We start from the raw sequence: 21,675 nt of genomic DNA, 5'->3' as shown, positions 1-21,675 counted from the left end.
ATATTGGTGACCACTAATTTGTGGCAGTGTTATATAAAAATCGCCAAAGCACTGGGACAATTCTCCCAAACATGTCTTAAAACTCCGCTGCTGCTGTCTGAACAAAACAGAACCTGAATACATTCATATCCCGATCAGCCCCACACACACACACACACACGGTCAACCCTTGCCATGACTGCGTGCACCTCGTATATATCAGCAGACCCTCCTTAGTCGTGGCTGGTGAATGGCACCGCATGTAATTGGATTAAATGGGATTAAATTAGGAGGCCATTTTGATCCTTAGCTGTTGATGTAGATGTTTTAAAACCATCCCCTTGGGCCTTCCAGCTTAGTCAGCTTCACTAGCGCCGTTAGAAAACGTCACTGAGCTGAAGGGTTGGAGTTTAAATCGCTGATGTCATCATGCACCCCCCCCCCCCCCCCTCTATGTGGATAAATGATGGTGTTATAAAAAAGGAACTCTTGACAGTTTTTTCTTCTTCCACTCTGTAGTTGGACAGAAATGTTAAACGATTAGTTTTTCGTCTCTTTTAAAACGGCTTCATCACGTCTGCATGCTCAGCGTTGTTTAAATTGCAGACAGATAAATCTAAAGTCTGTCTTGACTTTTAGCCCAATATGTCGCCATGCATAAAACATGATTTTAATATACATCACTTTCGGATTCTCGTAGCATAGCCTGTAACTCTGAAGAAATGTTGAGTAGTTGAACTCTGAATGGACCGAGATAATAATTCATCTGTCTATGTCCTAACTCTTATGTCTTCTGTCTCCTTAGATGAAAACACCACTATACAGTCTTCCAACAGTGTCCTACCTCAGGTATATATACATTCTTCCTTTCATCCTTCTCATGCCTTTATATCTTTACACCTACATCAAACAATATATTACATTTTTTTTATGCCTGGCAGTTGCCAAATCCTTTACATGTGCAAGTTATAGGGATGGAGTTTAGACAGTCAAAGAAAAGCATCTCAGCTGCAGTTTGCATTCCATGTCAGGCGCATGACCATATGACCACAGTAGAATATATAATATATATGACACATGTCATATGATAGTCAGACATTGAGTCATATGTCAGCAGAACGCAGTTGTCGTCTGAAACCATCCCTCATAACTTACATAACTAACATAACTAACTGTAAACTTGCCCTCTCTATTTATTGTCACCGTCTTATTTTATTGCCTTTTTTATATTTATCATCCAGTTAGCGGCTTTTATTATTTCTGCCACACACCCACAATCCCACCTGCTGCCCACAATATATGCTCACATCTTTTATTTCATGCTCCTATTGGATTAGCCGTGCCCCTCAGCTGCCTAATCGTAATAAACGAGCAGCATGATGTCCTCTGTGCTCTAATCTGCAACCTTCTGAGTCAAGACACATCATGTTTGATGTAGGTAAACCTGCCACCAGTACTTTCATGCAGGGAATGAATGGGATAGCATCTTTGTTTCATGTTTAACTAGCTAGATAATTAGACTGCAATATTAATAAGCTAACAGGGCCAAGACTCAGCAGCCGCTAATACGATTGTCTGGCAACCCAGAAGATGTTTGAAAGGTATGTTTTGATTGGCAGGTGGGAGTAAACTCAGCTTTTTTTCTTCTTCTCTCTTCTACTTTAGCGTAAACCCACTGCCCCAAACGACCTCAGAGCCCCGAGCAAGACGAAAGACAGCCTCCACCCTCCTGGACGGGCGGGCCCACGCGCATCAGGAGGTGAGTTTTTTTTTACCCTCTGTCCTCAAATTTTTAGTAACTTAATAAGGAACAACAACTGCTGCTGGTGTGAGGGTAAGGAAAGACGGACTGGACACGTCGGACTTGAAAATCACAAGCCAGGCATGTCAATGAAACGGGAGAAATGCGTTTGAGTTTGCAGGGTGAGATGGGCTGGCTCAGATTAGTGCTGTCAGGGAATGCATGATTGACATTCTCCAGCAGCGCAGTGGATTTGGCTTGTCGGGCGCAGGCTGATTGACATTCCTTGGCAAGTGGGCAAGACTCATTTCGTTGCCAATATGAAACAGAATTCTTGATCAGATGGTGACATTCCTATCTCAGATGCACATCCCCACTTAAAGGTGGATATGCCACATTCTCCAGTCAAGCATGAAGAAGAGGTGAGGAGCACGGCCTCTGGGTTTTTGCTGACATACATACGGATATCTTTATGAAAATATTATTTTTGGAGCGTGTTTGCGGGAGGGACGGCAGAGTAGGCATGTGGGCAAGATACTGTTGTCGCGCCTTCACAGGAGGAGCCAGTCAGAAATAATTAACAGAGTGAATACAGAGACATCAGTACGCTTTACAAGTCTCTGAACTTAAACATGTTGGTATAACTGGTGGATTTGTGCAAATAAAGCTCACATGTTCAACCGTAATGAGTTTAAACATTAAAGTTGAATTGATGTTCAACAAGAGCAGAGCCCGTATTTGTGGGAAAATGTTTAGCCACAGGAGCCAAGAATCAGTAACTCAGGCGTCACAATTGTTAAAAATGTTGTGAGTAGTGAGGGACGTGTGAAACATTTCTAGAAGCACAAAAGGCCACTCATTCCTCCTGCCTTACAGTCCTTAGTGAGTTCATGTTATACTCTCCTTTCCCTTTTTTAAAACCACAAAACCACAAGTCGGGTTCATATGTGAATACAACCGTGTTTTTTCTTCTCTTTTCAGTTCTTGCACATCAGCAAGTTAAAGCTATATTTCCCACTTTCATGCTTTTCATAAACCCGGACAGCTGAGCTGAGCCTCCTCGGTGTTTACTTCTGTTCATGTGTGTGTGTGATTTCTATTGTGATTGAGGAAATCTTGAGATCTTCCCCGTGTGGACGCTGACAGCCAGGGACTAGAGCTCGGCGCGGGCTGCGGCAGGTGGAGGACATATGCGTGGTCAGCGATACCATAGTGTTCATCATCTGTCACAAACATATTGCTGTTCTCAGCAGGAATATAGTTTTTCCCAACAGATTTCCACCTCTGCATAGTGTTTTATAGGCTTTCCAAGTGATATTTCTCACCAGAAGTGATATCCTATGATTTACACAGACAATAACAGACATATGGCTTCCATAGTACACAGTTGTGTACAGCAATAGTGAGGCTATCCTTATCTTATACTTGCTGCTCATTTACTACATGGCTCGGGTTCATTCTTTTCTTCATACTTGTTGAGCTGCTTTTACAGATTTGGTCCTCTGTCTTGTCTAAAAGCAAGTTCATTCAAAGCTTTAAATGGCTTTTTCAGAAATGCACAGTTGTTTGTAACACTGTTATGAACTGCAGTTCACCAGAAGAACTGCAACAGATGGATGCAGAGGGGCTATGAACAGAAAGCACCTGTTATTTATTTATATATATATATATATGTGTGTGTGTGTGTGTGTGTATACTGTATACACCACACAAGTAACAAGCATTAAATAATGTTACGTCCTATTATATGTAAACGCTGTTGAATATGACAACATACTGGGTTTCACAACTATATTGACCAGGCCTATCAATAGAGGTATTTATTTACTTGCTTTACTGTAAATGTCCACATATCAATAAAATGGCCTTAAGTTTCCTTATTGGCTTTCTGTAGAACATGACCCAGAGTTGAAAATGTTCTACAACCTCATATAAAAACAGAGTAGATTCTTCCACACGCAGGGCATGAATTGACTTTGGACTATGTCAATGGGGAAGTGACAGCCAGCATCGTCACTGCAGAGTCTGCAAAACAAACATGACATCATGAACAAGATATGGAGTCCGCAGTGCCAAATGAAATACTCATCCCACCTCTGAGGTGACCTCACCCATCTATAAGAGCTGCAACAACATTACATTATGTCTGCGAGCGTTTTACGCCATAAAAGTGTATAAGCAGGGGGTGCGGTGGTCTCGGCAAGGGTTAACACCGTGTGAGATTGTTGGAACCACATTGATGTGCTCATAGGGCGTTCACACTCCCTAGCTGCCAAGGAGAGGGTGGGTGTTTGGCTGTGGTCCTGACATATGTGCGCAGTACACTCACTCACCTCTTATAACTCACACAAACACCCACACACGTTTTCCTAGATCCAAAGGCTTTAGCGACTTGTGAAAAGGGGAGTTAAGGGGCGTTGTTTGTCACATTCACTGACTGCAAATGGCCCCTGAAACGGTAATGAGGCAGTTTTCAATGAACTGGGACTGAGCTCTACACGTCAAACAGTTGAGTGATACGATTCTTTCCGTCTTGTACTGTAGATACGACTCTTGATGTTTTTTTTTTCATCTCCAAGTAGCAATTTGAGAGAAAGCAGAGCAGAGCCCAGACGCCTGTTTAGCAGCAGCAACAACGCCGTTTGGTGAAGGACAAACTACAAAGTGTTGCAACAGGTCACTGCTTTCCCCTGTGGTGTCACTGCCCCAAATTCCCTGTCACCAAACACCCTGACCCTGTCACCCTGGCAGAGACAGTCCACACACACACACACACACACCCTATACACACTCCTTCACCATGTGTCACAGGTCTAATTATCAAGAGTCTGGCTGCTGGAGGATGGGGCGATTCAAATTTCCATTCCTGAGCCACCATTAGGGTCTAGAATTAGAAGTCAGAAAACACAGAGAGGCTGCTGGTCACACGGCAGACAACAACACACATCACTGCAGTGGAAGGAATACGACTACCAAACCAGACTAGTGATTTTTTTTTTTTTTTTTCTTTAAGACTTCAAAGCCGTAGCATAGATGACAACAGGCACCGTCATGCTGTGGCTGATTTGATTGTGGGAAAGAGGCTTAGGTGGCAGTAATTCCCCAGGGAGAGGGAGGAGGAAAATCTAATTGTTTTTAATTGCACTTGCCATTCCCTCTCATTAAGGAGTTGTTTTTGTTGGACAAGGCAGCTCATGTAAGTTTTCCTCCGTTTTTTGATATTTCAGAGACCTCTTGTTCATGTTTTCTTCTTGTTTTCTGGTGTATTTGTCGTGTCCTCTGGTAGGTGTTTGTAATAACGTGTGTACATGAAAGTTAAGTTCAGTAGTTTGGGAAATGGACCTAACAGACAAGTGGGTGCAGTAGGTTGAAGGTAGTCACAGAGATGACCGGATCTTAGAAAATAGCCTGTTATAAAATACAGGCACTCAGCAGATAGTTGTCAGACGGCTGCAAGCTGGGTTTGGAATTCTGTTATTTCTCCAGCCAACATACGCCTTCTCCTTTCTCCAGCTCCTCTCTCTCTCCCTCTTTTTCTCTCCGTCACTCCTGGTAGGAAACAGTTACAGATCTGTTTCAGGGCTTGTGTGGGCGGTTTCTTATTAGCCCTGCTATGAGGATCTGCCCCTCAGTCAGAAGTCCACTTTCTAGCCTTCACAAAACTACACTAACCTTGTTCATTCCTTTTTCTCTAGATAACTCCCAGCTCAGCCAGGATCAGGGAGCAGGTGTCCCAGAGCAGTTTACCGGCCTCCTGCACGGATCCTCCCCTGTGTTCGACTCCCGAGAGGAGCCCTTCAGGCTTCCAGGTGCTCCGCCACCCGGCCAGGGCCAGCCAGAGTCGAGAGCATCTGTTAAAGCTAAAGAGGAAGTAGTAGCAGCTGCACCGCCACCCAGCCGTCCCAGTATGGCCGCCATCCTGACAGACTGTGATCCAAAAGCAATTTATGCGACTGTGAACAAGGAGCCCAGGGACTCCGGGGCTGGGGCGGTGTCTGCCGGCAGGATGCGCCCTCCTGGAGACCTGAAGCTGGCACGCAGCCTCTCCAAGTCGGACTCGGACTTGCTCGTGTCACCTCCTAGTGAGGAGGAAGGAGGATTGGGAAACCGTAGCGAGTCTGTTTCTAACTGTAGCACTGGCAAGAAGAGGCTTGAGAAATCTCCCTCTTTCACCTCAGAATGGGACGAGGTAAGTGTTTGGTCTGAGTTAGTGTGTGTACTTTGGTGCTTTTTTGACTAATATGAAAGGTTCATTGTTTAATATGTGCAAATGCTGCAGTTTCATCAACAATTGGAGTATGAAAGGTTTTAATGAGATCAAGCTGCTATAAAAACAGTTGTTTCTTTGAGCAAGAGGTAATGAACCTAACACAAATATAAAACATGCAGAAAAAGCACATTGAAACCGGTGCTGAATTCAATAAGTCATTGTCATGAGAAGCCATAGGAAGCAAAACATTAACATAACGCGGAGTAACAGGGCATTATGGAACCCTGCTACATCAATATACCGATTCATGGACAATATTTAATCTCTTATTCAACAGTAGATTGAAAGCATGAATCCAAATAAATGCACACTGAATGAGCACATTGTCGAGAATTCCTCACATTGTTTTCACAAAGCTCCACTTGTTAGGCCTTAAGTCCGCTTGCGTTAAGCCCAAACAGCATTTGCAGCCACAAGACATTTGCCCACAACTACAAAATCGATGGAATAAAAACCTCAACTGCGAACACCTCTGTTGACTGTAGAGAAGTTCAACAAAGACGTTCTTCTCGCTCTGTTAACTCAAAGCCCACCTGTTGTCCTAATGGGGACATTGTGTAATATGAGATACACCTTGTTTTACAAACACAATGACTATATTACAAAATGTGTTTGTAGAAGTAAATAGCATGTAGATTAGCACACTTAATTTCTACAGAAATGTATTTTTGCTGCTTATGTTGAACCAATTCCTGCATAATTCCGCATTGAAAATTGAACTTGACGTCACATCGGTGCATTTTTTATTTCCTCAATCCTAGTCTTGTGTTTGTTATCACAGCGGGTATTCGTGACTAAATATAACCCCCCCCCTCCCCATTCAGCACTTTAATGCTTTGTCTGGGACGCAGATAAAAAGCCGAGTCGTCCTCTCTCAAGAAAGAGGAGATTAGAGAAGACAAGAAGATGGGGATAAAACGAGCGAGGAGCTGAGAGAGTAAGACAAAAGACGGAGATTTGGGAATTGAGATTCAGAGAGAACATACAAGCTGCTGATCTGTCTCCCTTCAGTTCTCGTCTCCTCCGCTTGCAAAGGCTTTAGAGTCCAACCTGAGTCTCTGTGGAGAAGGGCAACCTGTCGTAAGAAGACAACACGCAGACACGACGCTGAACAAATATAGTTATCTCAATATAGTTTCCTCAAACATCCCACCTTCCTGAGACGTGAGACTACTACTCTGCTAAAGATACACAAGTAAAAAAGAATCACAGGTCAACATATTTTTAACACAGCTGCAACTTTTATGGACTGTGAGATTACAGTAGATATAACAGTGAATGAGCAGAGGTATCCACAGTCCAATCAATTAACATGGCTTCCTGTTTATCCTATTTCACCCATTTCCTACTTCAATCTTCTTTATTGCTAGCAGGATTAATGATCTCCACTAAGCTTCTCAATTAAGCGTTAGCATAAGCTTTCCTAGCCTAGCGTGTCCACTAGTGTCTCCCTAATTTTCCCTTTGTGTTGTTTAAACTCTGCTCTATATCCGTTATTGAGAACATGCATCTCTTTTTACAACTCTCCTACACTGCCGCACCCACAGTGCAGCCTCCGGTCCGTGTGAGCGATGACTCGCACGTTGCGCTGATGATGCCAGACCTTGTAGAGCAAATCATGGGCTCAGATAGCACTAATGCGGTCTCTTCACAGTGAGGAGATCACATTGCTGCCTAGTGTTCCTTTACATGACCCTATCAGAACAGCCACAGCGCGCGGGGATAATAGCAGCTTTGAGGTCGATATCTTTGGCCGCTCTCGGCTGTGGTTTCCATGCGGGTGGTCAGAGTCGTTCACTCGATCACCTCGCTAACGTCTCCGGGCCGGTTGGATGTTGTCTGCAGAGGGGAAATTCAATGAAATATAAAATATCTCTGTACAGCTTTGATAGGTTGTTGAATTACTGTTTGGGTGTACACAACATGCAATTCAATCTGAGCGATGTATTATTATTATTTGATTCCATTACTGTTGCACTGCCATATGCTCTTTATTACTTTCTCAGTAGACATTACAGTCAGACTGCTTCTGTAATTAGCTCATTTACTTGCCTATGAAAGTGTGGCTTTATTATTTGTCAGTTGCGTGCTACTGTAAACGGTTCCAGATGTGTTGATGTTGCTGCAGTTCCTAACCTGATGACTTATAATAGTCATTTCCCAGCTACTACACAGCAAGGAGGCTGTAGGAGGCATTTCTGCATTACAGCAAACTGACCTGATGTTCATTTTGTCTTGATATACCTTCGTCAACACCTTTTGTCTCATTTTTTTAGTTGCAGTCAGAGGCAGAGGGGCCACACAAGGCCTCTTATAGAAGCCAGTCAAAGTTTGAAACACTTTTCTAGCCTGAAGCCAAAGCACAACACTGCGACAGCCAGTGTAATCTTGTCTTTGGAATTTTATATCTGCGAGCACCACAAGGAAGCATTTCTTCGCCTTGATCTACTTCAGCATTGCCAGACTTTTTGCGAACAGCAAGAACATACCTTTAGTTTGTTTTGCCAAAGTCTGCCAAGGAGACAGTGAAAACTGATAGTATTTAACTGAGATTACTAACAAAACCTGACCTTCAGTGCTTCTCAGTATGCAGCCCAGTGAAAAGAACATACCTCTATTACAGTGTGCGACACAAACCAATACCATACAGAGTTTAAGTACAGGGCTGCAACTAACTTTTATTTTCATTATTGATTAATCTGACGATTATTTTCTCGATTAATCTCAGACTATGAATTGTCAGAAAATAGTGTTATAATTTCCTACAGCTCAAGGAGATGTATTCAAATGTCTTGTTTTGTCCAACCAACAGTCAAAAACACAAAGATATTCAGTTTACTGTCATATATGACAAAGAAAAGCAGGAAATCTTTACATTTGTGAAGCAGAAAAATGACTAAAACAATGAATCACTTATCAAAATAATAAATGTTTCGGTCAATCAATTAATCGACTACTTGTGGCAGCTCTAGTTAAGTCGTCCACTCATTCTGTCTGCTTACATCTCAAATACGTCTATACTATTCAGTAGAAAGTGTTATGTAATAAAATGACATGACACTATGGTAATGCACTGCCTTGTACTTATGGTTGCAACTAAGTGGTATATACAGGCATATATTATTTTGATTAAAGATTCATCTATTAGTCTATTTTGTGATATATTTTTAGTCAACAAATGCCACATCAAGATTAACCAAAGACTGAAGTGTGGTCTTATGTTGAAAATGTTTTATGGGTTGTTTTAGAGAGATGACTCTGCTTCTGAGACATTGTCGTCCGTCTGCGAAACATTGTGGTCAAATGAGGTAATAAGGTCAATAGAAGGGAACATCTTGTGTGCTTGAATCTTTTTAATTCCCCTTTCAAACTTTCTGGTCACAAGCCTGGCACTGCACAGTCTTAATTATCCAGTTTAATGAACAACTCACCTCCTCAGACTGCACCTGAAGGATGTGGCCTCTGAGAGCGTGACAGGATTAAGGCAAGCATGACATTACTTGGTTATTGGAGATTCCTGCTCTTCCCCCAATGTCCTCAATAGCCAGTTATTATCCTGGATGGAGCTCCTCTGTACTCTCTTCTCCCTGGTGCTTCTTTGCAGATGAACCGAATAGCCTGAGCTTGAGAATTGATCTGGTTGTAAAAGAAAAAACAGGGGGGGGGGAAGAGATGGAGGTAAAAAACAGAAGGTGTCCTCTAACTGTAGAGGAGATCTTATCAGTGAAGAGGAGATACACTTCAGGCAATGGCCTCATTTACTGTATACGAGTGTCTTTTCCTGAGTGAACCGGCCGGCTTTAAGTTAATCTGAATCCCTAAAGACTTTTTTTTTTCACATCTTAAAATAGGCTGCTGGCAAAGAGCATCACAATCCATCCTTAATTATTCATTTATCCCTCGGGCGTGCATTTTATTTACTGTCCAGTCTGTGAGTCACAAAATAAAATTGTTTCGGAGTGATACTAACAATGTACTTGACCTTGAAGAAAAAAAATGTATGGTTTTGCTCTGGTTGTCAGTACATATCCATCCCAGAGGAGGCCGCAAACCATGAGTTCTGCCCTTGATGGATTCCATGTATGTGCAGCTTCCTTGTCATGCTTTCTGTCAGGCTGTGTATAGACTGTATTTGTGTGTGTGAAGCAGCCTGTCAGCCAGACCAATAGATATCACACTCGTGAAATGGAGCCATAGTGAATTTGTAATGTACAAGCTGCAATATACAAAAAAATAAACCTCACTGCCTTAGAAAGGATGTGATGAAAAGCAGATTGCAGTGGGCAGCTTTCCTAATGACAGCGAGTTCACGATTTAGCCTTTTTTTTTGACACTGTTTCCAAATGAGTTTTTTGTATTTTTGATTCATAATCAGATAATTAATAGAAGCATCTGCTGTTTGCATTGTCGCTCGTCAGCCTGTTAGCATTCTCGTAGCAGATACTACTTTTGAAAGGCAATTTCTTTTGTCCAATTTAGGGGCCTCAGTTAATGAACACAGAAGCCAATTTCTTCTCGCTTGAATAGTGATTCAGATGTGCAGGACTTCTGTGCTGAAAGTGAAAAAAAAAAAAAAAGCAAAGAGACCCAAATCTTTCTTCTCCTCTTCCATTCAGGGAATAAAGCCTGCGTTCGCTTGAAATGGAAATATTCACACCGCCGATGTAAAGTGCATAGCGAATGAGAGAGGAGTGTGTGTGTGGGGAAAAGTAGTTAAAGTTTGATTGGGTGTAACTTAGCCTGCACTCTCTTTAATGGTGCTGGGAGTGGCCTCTGAAAATTAAAAACTCCCTTCTTTTTTTTTCAATCCGTTGTCTCTTTCCCCCTCTTCTCAGCGCGTATCGCTGCATCCACAGTGTTTTCTTTAGTTGTTGCTTTCTCCGAGATGCTGTGGCAGCCATCTTGCCGGTCACAACTGGCTGCTCTTGAACACTCTACTGAGCTGTGTGACAGCATTTGGGGCGAGGGGGGTCCCAGGACATTACCAAACCCGCCCCCTAATGCATACACACACCCCCTTTTAAAAAAACACCCATCTTTTTCTTCTTTTAATCTGGTTTGCTAAATATTCTCGTTCTCATACCCTCTTCCCTTTTCTCTCTATATCTATACCACCTCCCCCTTCACCCCCCCACCCCTCTCTCTCCTTTTCTTCACACGAGCCTGCACACACACCCTTGGATACACTGCCTCTGGTTTCAAGACAAGGAGGATTTGACTTGCATGAGGTCTTGAGCTATGCATCTCTCCATTTAAGGAGCTCTGACTGTGTATGTGCTCTACGTGCGGGTGTGTGCTGGTGTGTAAAGCGCATGCTAATGCGGGTTGGGTCTTGGTCCTTGGGATCAGACTGAAGATGACAATCCAGGGGGCACATTGTGTGGGCCAACAAACTGAGCTCCACAGATGGGAGGAGAGAAAGGGAGACAGAGAGCTGTAAGACAGAGACAGAAGGAGAGGGCTGCCCACTAGCCCCACTTCACTTTTAACTTCATTTTTCGATTCGCACTCCACAGATCCAGTAGCCACTATGAAACCAGCTTTTGTGAGTATTGATTCCCTTACAGGCAGCAGCTCCATCGGAGGCTCATTTATCTTATCTACCTGCCATGAATGAATTGAATGGGAAAATAATTGATGCTCTCTAGCATTTCTCTGGATATGATATTTCTCTGTAAAGCCAGTTTGATTGGTACTTGCTGATTGAAGGTTGTTGCTTTATTGGCTAAATACAGCACAATAAAATGGGGAAAAGCCTGAGCCTGTTGTCTTTCTACTTCTGAGTGTGTTCTTTAAAAAGTTAATCCTCTGTGGCATTTTAAACTGCGGGCATATCTTTTTGCTTTCTTGTCTTGCTGCGCTCATAAACTCAATGCGGATATTGGATAGTTATTTTCTGAGAGGAGAAAACTGGCCTTGCTGTTTTTTTTTTTTTTTTACAGAGAAGTCTAATGTAGTTGACCTGCTGAGATCAAACCAAACTGTGGGTGTGTGTCACAGCCCAGTGCAGCCAGCAGGCGAAATCTATTCTCTAATCCCCACCAGCGGGAACACAGGAGCGCCACAGGGGGCTGAGACATGCAGCCACTACTTAGTGTTCCTCCAGTCTAGTCGCTGGAGAGAGGAGATGCCCTTTTCTGTTCTACAAAGGATTTCAACTCTTTTCAACTTACTAGAAGAGATATATTTCTGCATCTCTTTAGGGGTGTGAGTTTGCAAAGTTATTTGGGAGGGACATTGTTCCTAAAGGCACAAACATGACATTGGGCTATTTCAGGAGAAAGTTGATGGGACTGCTGACAGTGCTTTGTCCCACTGTGGCATTGAGGCGTTGGCACCTACTTCAAACCGTGGATGTGTTTTGTGTTCCCCTTGATGCCATTCACTAGTCCATAGTTTTCATCCAACCCCTGTTTTGGTGCCAGCTTGCCAATTTGAGGCCGGTGGTCCGGGCACGCTCTCTCTGCAGCAGGCTTTTGTTTCACCCTGAGCAAGCTGTGCCAGGCGTCCTTTAGCTCTCCCGCCACCCTCCTCTCCGAGCTTCAGCTGCGCGTTGTATGAGCTTTTCAAAGACTATTAATGAAAGAGTGAAGTAGCAGTCATGTTATTCCTCTGCTCAGTCATCCTAGACCCAGCAGGCCTGCTGTGAGACGCATGATAAATGGCTTCATGAGTCTTTAATCACATCCCGACCGTCTCTCGTCACTGTTAGCTCTTCAGCTGTTGACCTCCACCTTCGCCGGTGACTTCTGACCCCCCGCTCATTGTATCTCCTCGCTCATAGTGAGCCTCTCTCACAATGGACGCCTCTCCATTTCAGGTCTCTCTGTATTGATCTGATCCTGCAGCACAAAAACACATTCCCTCCCTCTCTCTCCCTCTCTCTCTCTCCCTCTCTCTTCTATTAATTCTCATGGCACCGAGCTTCTTAGTCCTCGACCATGAATTTCAGAGGCTTTTTCTTGTTGTGGATGTGTTTTACCTTGAGGAAATCACTGGGCTGTGTCCCCTGATAAGGATATATTTACCCAGCTCCAGCACTATATCACACCTGCCTTTCACGGTGGCTGCTTCTAAATCTCATTGGACCAGCTAGTATTCCCTTTTCCATTATACTGGACAGGGGAAGCTGATACACCAAGAACTTGAATGCAGCTGTGTGTTTTTTTTTTTTTGTTCTTAAATCCATACTTTGAGAAGGCTCGCTACGCTGACCTTAACGGCAATGTGAGTGTGTTTCAAACTGCAACCAGTCATTCTCATTTCTTTCTTCTTATATATACACAGCAGCTGGAGGCATTCAGAAAGGCACCCTGAGATTGCTACTGATGCTGCAACTGAGGGACAGAATATTACAACCTTTGCTTTGATGTATAAAAGTACATAGGCATATCTCATCTCCGGAGAGCCAAAGAAATTGCCTCGGCGGTTGAATTTGCATGTCCGCTCCTTATTGTGCCTCCTCTGCTCATCGCTGAGGAGTGATGCCACTGACAGGAGCATTAATCCTCCTTTCAGTACAAACCGCGGCCACTTCATGAGACAAGAGCACTGCCCTGTCCTCATTATCACAGGAGCTACAACAGCTCTGTGCGAGAGTGATTTCACGTATTGGACTGCTGACTAATGCCGGGGTTCATCAACTGCTTCCTAATTGGCTTTGTCCTGCCGAGGCCTAATAATTTATGTTATTTTAAGTGCAACAAAAAGACTTTGTAATAAATTCTAAACAGAGAGAAGAGATAGCCATGCCTAGCTGAACATACTTGCAATGGCAGTTTGTCATCTTTGCTGGAAACAAGTAGGCGACTACTAAGTTCTTGCACTCCATAAAATCAGGCGAGATTCATCTTGATTGATGAAGATCCGATGACTGAAACTTTGTTAATAAAGAGAGTACAAGTGAGAGACAGTGTGCACGATTTTTTTTTGGTCCTTTCATATCTTTGCTTACAGCGTCAGGGGGCGGTAATGTGCATATTATGGTTTGGCGTTGCCAGAATGAGGGGCAGAAGATGCTGCACTCAGAAACTTACTTTGTACAAGCGACACAAGGGTGAGATTTACGGTTCTATCTCTAATCTGTAGAAAAGTCTAAAAACAAGTCGAGGTTTTATGGGGTAACACTTAGAGTATATGCCAAATTATTTATTGGTAACTTCCTGTAGTCTCTGAAAACTCATCTCACGTGCTTTCTATATGTGTGATTATCTGTAAGAACAGTACAGGAAATGCTCGTGCTTGTTGTTTTTTGTTGCTCACCTCCTCCTTGTCTGGTTGAATCCAGCTTAGTCATTTCTAAAGCACGGTAGAACCCCTCACACGTGCAGGTACGCATTCATACCATCGGCTGTCACTGGTTTTTGCTGACTCACCTGTGTCTGTGCTCAGGTAGGAGAGATGCTGCCAGTTCAACATCTACATTCCTGTTTAATGACTGATGTAGTGAACATGTGGTGCTGATAGATGGAGGTTATTTGTAGAGCTTGTGTGACTAATCTACCATCTGGTCAATATGCAGCGTTCTAATCAACAGTATGGAGGAGTAACATTTGGCAGATGGATCACTAAAATAATGTGATTTTCGCACTGCCCTTTGTCTCACACCTCTCCTGTCTACCTTTGCTTGTGTAGAGGATTACTGTTGAACTAACAGAGAAGTCATTACAAAAGAATACTTTATTGTGCTGTATACTTCAGTATGGAGTGTGATCTTCAGGCTCACTGATGGCTGTATGTCTCAATTTCATCTTCTTCAATCCCACCGATTCTTCAGTGATTTAATCATCACAAAGCTTATGTACCAGACAGTTTTCCATGTGAAATAGTGGTTCTGTTACATTATTTTAAAGATTTTAATATCAGCAGGGATGGTTATAATCAGAATGATTATAATATCCCTGCCAGCTGGCACACAGTAGGTAGATGCACAGAAAAAAAAAGGCAAAACAAAAACCTGAATTCTCTCTCAGCAGACACAGACGACCTCTGCCACCGCAAACCCACGGAGATCTAATTCCTTTGACAGCGTAAGACGTCCTTCTCCGTATAAATATCTCCTGGTCCTCTTGGGGTTTTGCTCTGTCCTCTTCTGGGGCATTCTTTTTAGAGGTAGATGGGATTCTTTCAGCCTTTATGAACCCTTTCGGAATGACATAATCCCAGTGATTATTCATTTCTTCCTCTAAGCAAGTCTAGGAGCTTTAATTTACCGTGAGCTCACTGGTCTAACAGCAGCACATTTAAAAAGATAACATCATTCTTGAATGTTACATTTCTCTGTCTCCTGTGACGGACATTTCTCTTCCAATGATTTGATTTCACTACTAAACATCTATGCGCTGATTGATGATGAGAACTTAACAAATGTGAACTTTGCTCTCCTGATGGCACATTATTGCCTTATATAATTATACTAATGGGACCTGTCTGGGCGCTTTTAGAGCAGCAAATAGGACATATACTCTTTATAGCCAGTGGCAAGACGGTCACTTTCAAGCAAAATATCATAAAACATCCACACACAAAAAAGGGCACAATAAAGCAAGGTATTCACTTCAGATTGTAGCATGGACTTCATCCTCAAAAAGCGTTGGCATGACAGGATCTGACAGGTGTGACAGCAGCACTGTCAGTCCCTACGTTTTCATTTCATGCGCTTTCAATGTCCATGCAAACTCAGGCCTGGATTGGTTGAGGGGGGAGCATTGTTTCTATGCTGTGACAGGTGTAATATTGAAGCTCTATGGCCCACTGCTGCTTCAATGCCCTTGTGAATACATTTGAAGGAAATAACACTATTCTGTTTGTGTATGTCCACGTGTGTGCATGTGAATGACATGTGGATATATGAGTGTATATGTGTGGAAACAACACTCGAGTTATGTTGGCATGCATTGCGTAGAGATGCACGAAATTATTACAAGAACTCATGGTGGTCTGGGATTTTATTTTTCTTTTCTTTTTATCTTAATCTCTGTATATCTTACTCCTTTATTTTCTTTAGAGGCTCGGGTGCCTTGAAAAACATTGTTACACATGTTATCGGGGCAAATATTATGACACGGATAGTTTAACTTGCTTCAAAGTATTTTCTTTGAGAGCTTTATAAATCGAAGAAAAGCTTGAAGCACCTCACAGCATTTTTGTATTATTTTCTTAGACTTGCACATATTTTCTCATAGTTTGATTGCCCTGACAAAACTTTTGCTTTGTGATTGTTAATGCCAGATTGTGAGATTGGGATGTCTGTTTAAATCAGTATTGTTTTGGCCTCAGGCAGCAGATGAGACGCTCCTACCTGCAGCCAAGAGCCAGTAAATCCTCCAATATGAGACAATAGAAATAACTGTAATGCTGTGGCCATAAATGATATATTAAGTCAATCAACCAGGGGCACAGTTGCCCTTCAAAAATGATATTTATGTGTCACTGTGACTGACTTTTCTCTTGCTAAAGATACCTTAATGCTGTCATTTGCTTTTGCAGGGTGACTGTAATGTTTAGTGGTGTATTGTTTAAGGCATGGGGGGCATTTCTCAGTATTTTTGCTGGTGAGAGGTGGAGGCTAAACTGTGATGACTCCTCCAGAGGTTCTTATCTCTCTCTCTTCTGCTCCTGTCCTCAGATCGAGAAGATCATGACACTGATTGGTGCCGGCATCGATTTTTCCAGAGATCAGCAATATGCTACACCAGGTAGAGTATGATAATTACTACCACTTTATAATGTGAAATGTTAAATGCCTCGAGTCAGGGTAAATTTAAGCTGAAGACTACAAGTTTAAAAGTGGGAAAAAAATCTGGGGATGTGGAGTTAGAAAGAAGTGAGGATACCAGACCTCTGTACCCTGCTGCTCGTCTCTGCCTGGGGCTAACGCCTCGAGGCTACGTTAGCCACCTCTGACATAACACACCTGAATCTCAGATAAAACTATTAGTGGTCGAGTTGCATTGTGGGTAGGCATTAGGTTTTGACATGGAATAGATGATAAAAGTTTCTGCTTCATTTTTTTTTTAAACTGTCCATTATGAGTCCAACAATGTCAATGTAGGAGTGCAACAGGTGTTGAATTAGAGTTCAACACCCAGAAATCAAGGTGTGTTTTAGTTCAATATGTACTTTATAGATCACTCAAAATCAAAATCAATCAATGAAAAGTTTGAGGGGGAAAATGGTGAGCTGGGTAGTTTTTTTATTAGCTCTTGATGCGTAGTTGTATCTGTTTTTAGTCACCTCTGTAATCAATTCCACCTCTGTGACTTTTATTATTCTACTATGAATCTTACTGCGAGCCCCTCGGTTTGAACATAAAACTCTAAATGACCTGTTTAGCTGTAGGCTAAGATTTCAACGGGCAGTTTTAGAGTGCATCTCCTTGCCTGTATTTCCTCAAAACCTTTAAGTAGCCTTCCTCAGTATGCACGTGTATGGGTTCATTGTCACGAGAGGAGCTTCTTTGATAATGGCTGCCTCACTTGTCTCGTACCTCATTGCCATATCTGCCTGGATTTCTTTTGTAATCAAACCTCAAGTTATTTGATCCATATGAGTGCCCTCGAGGGAAATTAAATGGGTACCTGAAAGACATGGTCAATGAAGGAGGAATCTGAAAACAACTGAGAGGTGGATATAAAAGTAAAAGTAGTTTGTCTGTTTTAATGGAACAGATGAGGGGAGGATTTGACATTAGCAGCTTGGGAGAAAGCTAAAATGATGCTTTTGAACAGCTTTTGTCATCCTGATTATAGAGTGGATATATAGTGTGCTTATTTTAAGGGGCAGTGGTCCTGAGTGGTGATGTCTGACACAAAATCAGCCTGTTTTTTAAGCCATGTGATCTCCTGTGCTCTAAACCTACCTCGGAGGGTAACGAGTGTATTTTTTATTTTTAAGACCGAAGTTCCTGTGAGACACATTATTAGAACTAGCTTCTCACTTTGTAATGAAATGTCTTTGTGTTAAGGATTCTGTACATGCTCTCTCGTGTGTTCTTCAGGCTTTTCAAAAGCCTGTCGTCAGGGTTGATGGATGGTGCCAGGGGACTGTAGCAGCAAACCCCGAACAATCGACTCCATCCCTTCAGTTTTCCCCTCTAACATTATTCAACATTCACCTCCAGTTTACACTTTTGCCCAAACCCTATTTTAATACATTTAAGCAATGCAGCAGATGTGCTATTCTTTAACACAAAGTTGTCTATCTTCTCATTCGAATCCTCATGTTTGTTATGCCCTGCACTGGAGTGAGCTCTTTAAATATTAACCACTACGTATGTCAGGGGATGAGCTCATTTTTGCTTTGTAGACGTGGGGAAATCTGAGACCACTGCAGTAAAGTAGTTAGCGCCCCATCACTGGCTGTATCTGTCTGGTCTATAAGCTGCTCTGTAAGTCTGAATCCACTCCTCCTGTATGTTTAAAGGCACAACCTTTTAGCTGCCGTGCACCACAGCTCCGTCTCAATCAAGCTGCTGTTGTCAGCAGGCCATCAAGGGACTCACCGGAGAAGAGGTTCTGTCTGCACATATGAGAAGCAGCATCACTCCCCCCCCCCCCCCACTGTCTTTCATTCGGTCCAGCGTTTGCCTCCTCTCCTCCCAGTGTTGACTGGAGAGCTGTGATGTCTCTAGCTGATTGGCTCTATGCCTGCAGTCCCTTGTACTTCTCTCCTCTCTACTGATGAACTTCTACATCAGAGTGAGAAAGATGGCGAGGGAGAGCGAAGAGAAACCTAATAAGTGTGAGAAAAGTAAAGACCGAGATACAGAGGCTGCAGAAACTCAAGAGGAAATGCAAGTAATGAGGGACAGGGGGTCTGTAGCTGAAGCGGTAGCTCGCACTGACAAAGAGCAGCCACCTGCAGTGTTTCAGAGAGAGAGAGAGAGAGAGAGAGAGAGGGAGGGAGGGAGGAGTGGAGAGGAGCATGCAACGAGGAGAGAGAGAGAGACAGAGAGAGAGAGAGTGTGTGTTTAAGGGAGGAGAGAGGAATCGCAGGCAGCAGAAACAACCAGGACAATAGAAGGACGCCACCTCGGGATCTATGAGATTAGGTGATCCGTTCCTCAGCCTGGAGCAGCAGCAGTGAGAGGACTACAGAAGCTTTTTTTGTGGAAAGTGGCCGCTGCTGGACTTTGACCACATCTCACAGGCTGTACCAGACTGAGAAGAGACAGTTTTAGCACTCTCTCGTCTGCAGAGGAGTTCATTCTGGGGGCCAGCTATTACTCAAGTGCTCTTTGAAGTAGCTGATTGGATCTTTGACTGGATTTCTTTTTTTTTTTTTCCCCTTGATAACTGATTAAAGATTCTGGAGTGACCAAGATGGGATTTATGACGTGGGAATATCCTCTGGAACAGGATTGGTTTTGTAAATAGATGAAGGCAGCACTGACAAGGAAAAATAGAAGCTTTAAAATGTGCATTCATTTTCTTTTAGGCTATGATATCTGTTTATTGTAAGGTGAAAACAAACCTAAGGAATATGCAGCTGTTTCCTATGAGCAGAAAAATGATTTGCTCTGTTAGTTTTTAACTGGATAAAATGAAGAGTAAAGGTAATGACACCAAATTCAAGTGCTATGTTTTTTAATGAAGCTGTCTAATAACTGTTTCCCACAGTAGCAAACATGAGTTTTTTGGTATAAAAGCAAGTCAAGAACATAAAAGTAACATGTTCACATCTGTCCCTGTACAGGTGAGGCTCCTCTCGGCTCAGGCTGCTGACAGCTGTCAGTGTAGCTTTGGTTCTCAATCAGTCTCAGCTCTTTGCAGTTGTTTCTTTGGCTTCTTTTAGCCCATCTGCTCTGCTCTCCGTGGTGAACACTGTCATGTTCTAGGGGTAGATCCCTGTCTGGACTGTGTGTGGTGGGTTATATGTTGAGTAGGTTGGATCTGTGAATCAGGGATGAGCCTGTTAGGTAATTAAGCATCTCCTGCTTCTGCCCACAAGTTTCCAAAGAACTTTCCACTGGTCTGAAACAAATTGCTTCCCCTGGAATAACTCCCCCCACTGTTATGAACTGCTGCTCTCCTGTCTGACCTCCTGTCTGAGTTTCTCTTGACAAATCTGGAGCTTAATTAAATCAGCTGCAAGCTTTTATTTTGGGCCGAAAATGCTTCCTCCTGACATGGGACATTTTGACTTTTTTCCCGGTTGGATATGAACTGTTGTTTCCAGTGCAACAGTTAAGTGAGGCGGTTTATTGTTGATTGTAAATGTGTTTTTGGTATGTTCTTGGCTGACTTCCATAGCTAAGAATTTTGTGGATACTAGCTGGTATTAAACCAGCTCATATCCCTTTCATCATCCGCTTCTCCCCTGAGATCAGGGGTGCTTGATTCCGTCTTGGGTGACTGTGGTTCGGCCCCCGCTGCGTTGCGGGAGCTGACGCCCTGTCCACAGAAGACACCCTGCCTTCTTGTTGCTGGTGCTCTCGGCTCTGCTGGCCGAGAATGATGTGGCAATGCCACGTCTCATCCTCAGAGTGCCGCTGCTACCGGTTGAAAGGTTTCTCCCTCCTGAAGCGCTTTCCCCTGTCAGCAGGTGCTGCAGGCCGGCTGCTGGACCAGCCTGTGGGAGACTGGCTGGAGCACGTGGGGCTGCCGCAGTACGAGAGCAAACTACTCCTCAACGGTTTCGACGACCTGCACTACATGGTGAGTTCCACGCTTCCTTTTTCTTCTTTTAAATACGTGTCTTATGACCTTATTTCCCTACTTGTTTGGATGTTTTGAGTGTGTGTTGTCTCCACTTAATTTTTTCACGTCTTTCCTTACTTTTATGATTTTTCTTTTCTTATCTTTCTCTGTTTACTCCTACAATCCTCACCTTGTGTCTTGTGTCAATGAATGCTATATTAATGTCACCCTCGTTTAGCTGTGACATGATCCTATTAGCTTTGTCTGGAGTTCAATTAGCTGAAATCCTGTTATGACCCCACCCTCTGCATCCTGACTCTGACTGATTCGTCTTTGCTATATTTTATTACAGGCACATAATTCAATATCACACATTATGTCACAGGCTTTATAAAAATTCAAAATATTCAGTGCTGGATTCAAAGTCAGAACGTTTCCTCTCACTCATGCGACAGGCTCCCGGAGCATTCAATTGATGTTTGCTAGATTTACACGTCCGTTCGACGAGACACTATATGGTCGGATCTGTGCTGTCAAATATTTTGTTTTCAGAGACTTTTACGTCATTACACCTGGTTGTGTATCGAAATCAGGTTCATACCGCCCTCTGACTCCCAGACGGTCTGCTTCCAGCTCAGGAGGCCGTTGTCATGGCCCCTAACTTACAGTCAGTGCCTGAGAAGTAGCTGATACCCCGCTAGTATGGAGGAGCATCTCAATGAGCAACGGGATGCTGTTGCCAAGCCGACATGTTTATAGAGCCTACAGTGTGTGACGCCACTATGAGTTGGCTCTCTTGCTTTTGTCAGTAATGATGACTGATGGAAGAGAGAAAGGGGGGACCCAGCTGGCAGGCCGGGGCTAGTGGGCATGTTTGAAATGAGACCGCCATCTTGTGTGAAAACTCTTCCCTCCTCCGTCAGGCCCATTATGCGTCTTTTCTTTAACACGTCGAGCTACGTGTTTGCAGATTTTCATCCCATCCAGACACCAAACTTGATTAGATTTCACTGATTTGATGAGAAAACATGAATGCACATAGACGC

At 43.2% G+C, this 21,675-nt stretch overlaps 1 protein-coding gene across 10 annotated transcripts in view; it reads left to right on the top strand.

The window, feature by feature from the left end:
* Window positions 1-21,675, top strand: part of LOC137184797 (ankyrin repeat and SAM domain-containing protein 1A-like) — a 65,490-nt gene that overhangs the window by 26,839 nt on the left and 16,976 nt on the right. For 8 of the 10 annotated variants that reach the window (XM_067592802.1, XM_067592801.1, XM_067592799.1 and 5 more), the window contains 5 exons: window positions 785-828; window positions 1,645-1,738; window positions 5,416-5,909; window positions 16,618-16,687; window positions 20,532-20,647. In XM_067592802.1, the coding sequence (XP_067448903.1) occupies window positions 785-828; window positions 1,645-1,738; window positions 5,416-5,909; window positions 16,618-16,687; window positions 20,532-20,647 (818 nt within the window). Of the gene's footprint in view, window positions 1-784; window positions 829-1,644; window positions 1,739-4,603; window positions 4,917-5,415; window positions 5,910-16,617; window positions 16,688-20,531; window positions 20,648-21,675 lie in introns of those variants that run through there. The other 2 variants (XM_067592800.1, XM_067592809.1) reach the window with 2 other exon arrangements.

Source organism: Thunnus thynnus, chromosome 6 (genome assembly GCF_963924715.1).
Source record: "Thunnus thynnus chromosome 6, fThuThy2.1, whole genome shotgun sequence".
NCBI classification, from domain to species: Eukaryota; Metazoa; Chordata; class Actinopteri; order Scombriformes; family Scombridae; genus Thunnus; species Thunnus thynnus.
This window is presented reverse-complemented; position numbering and strand designations above follow the sequence as displayed.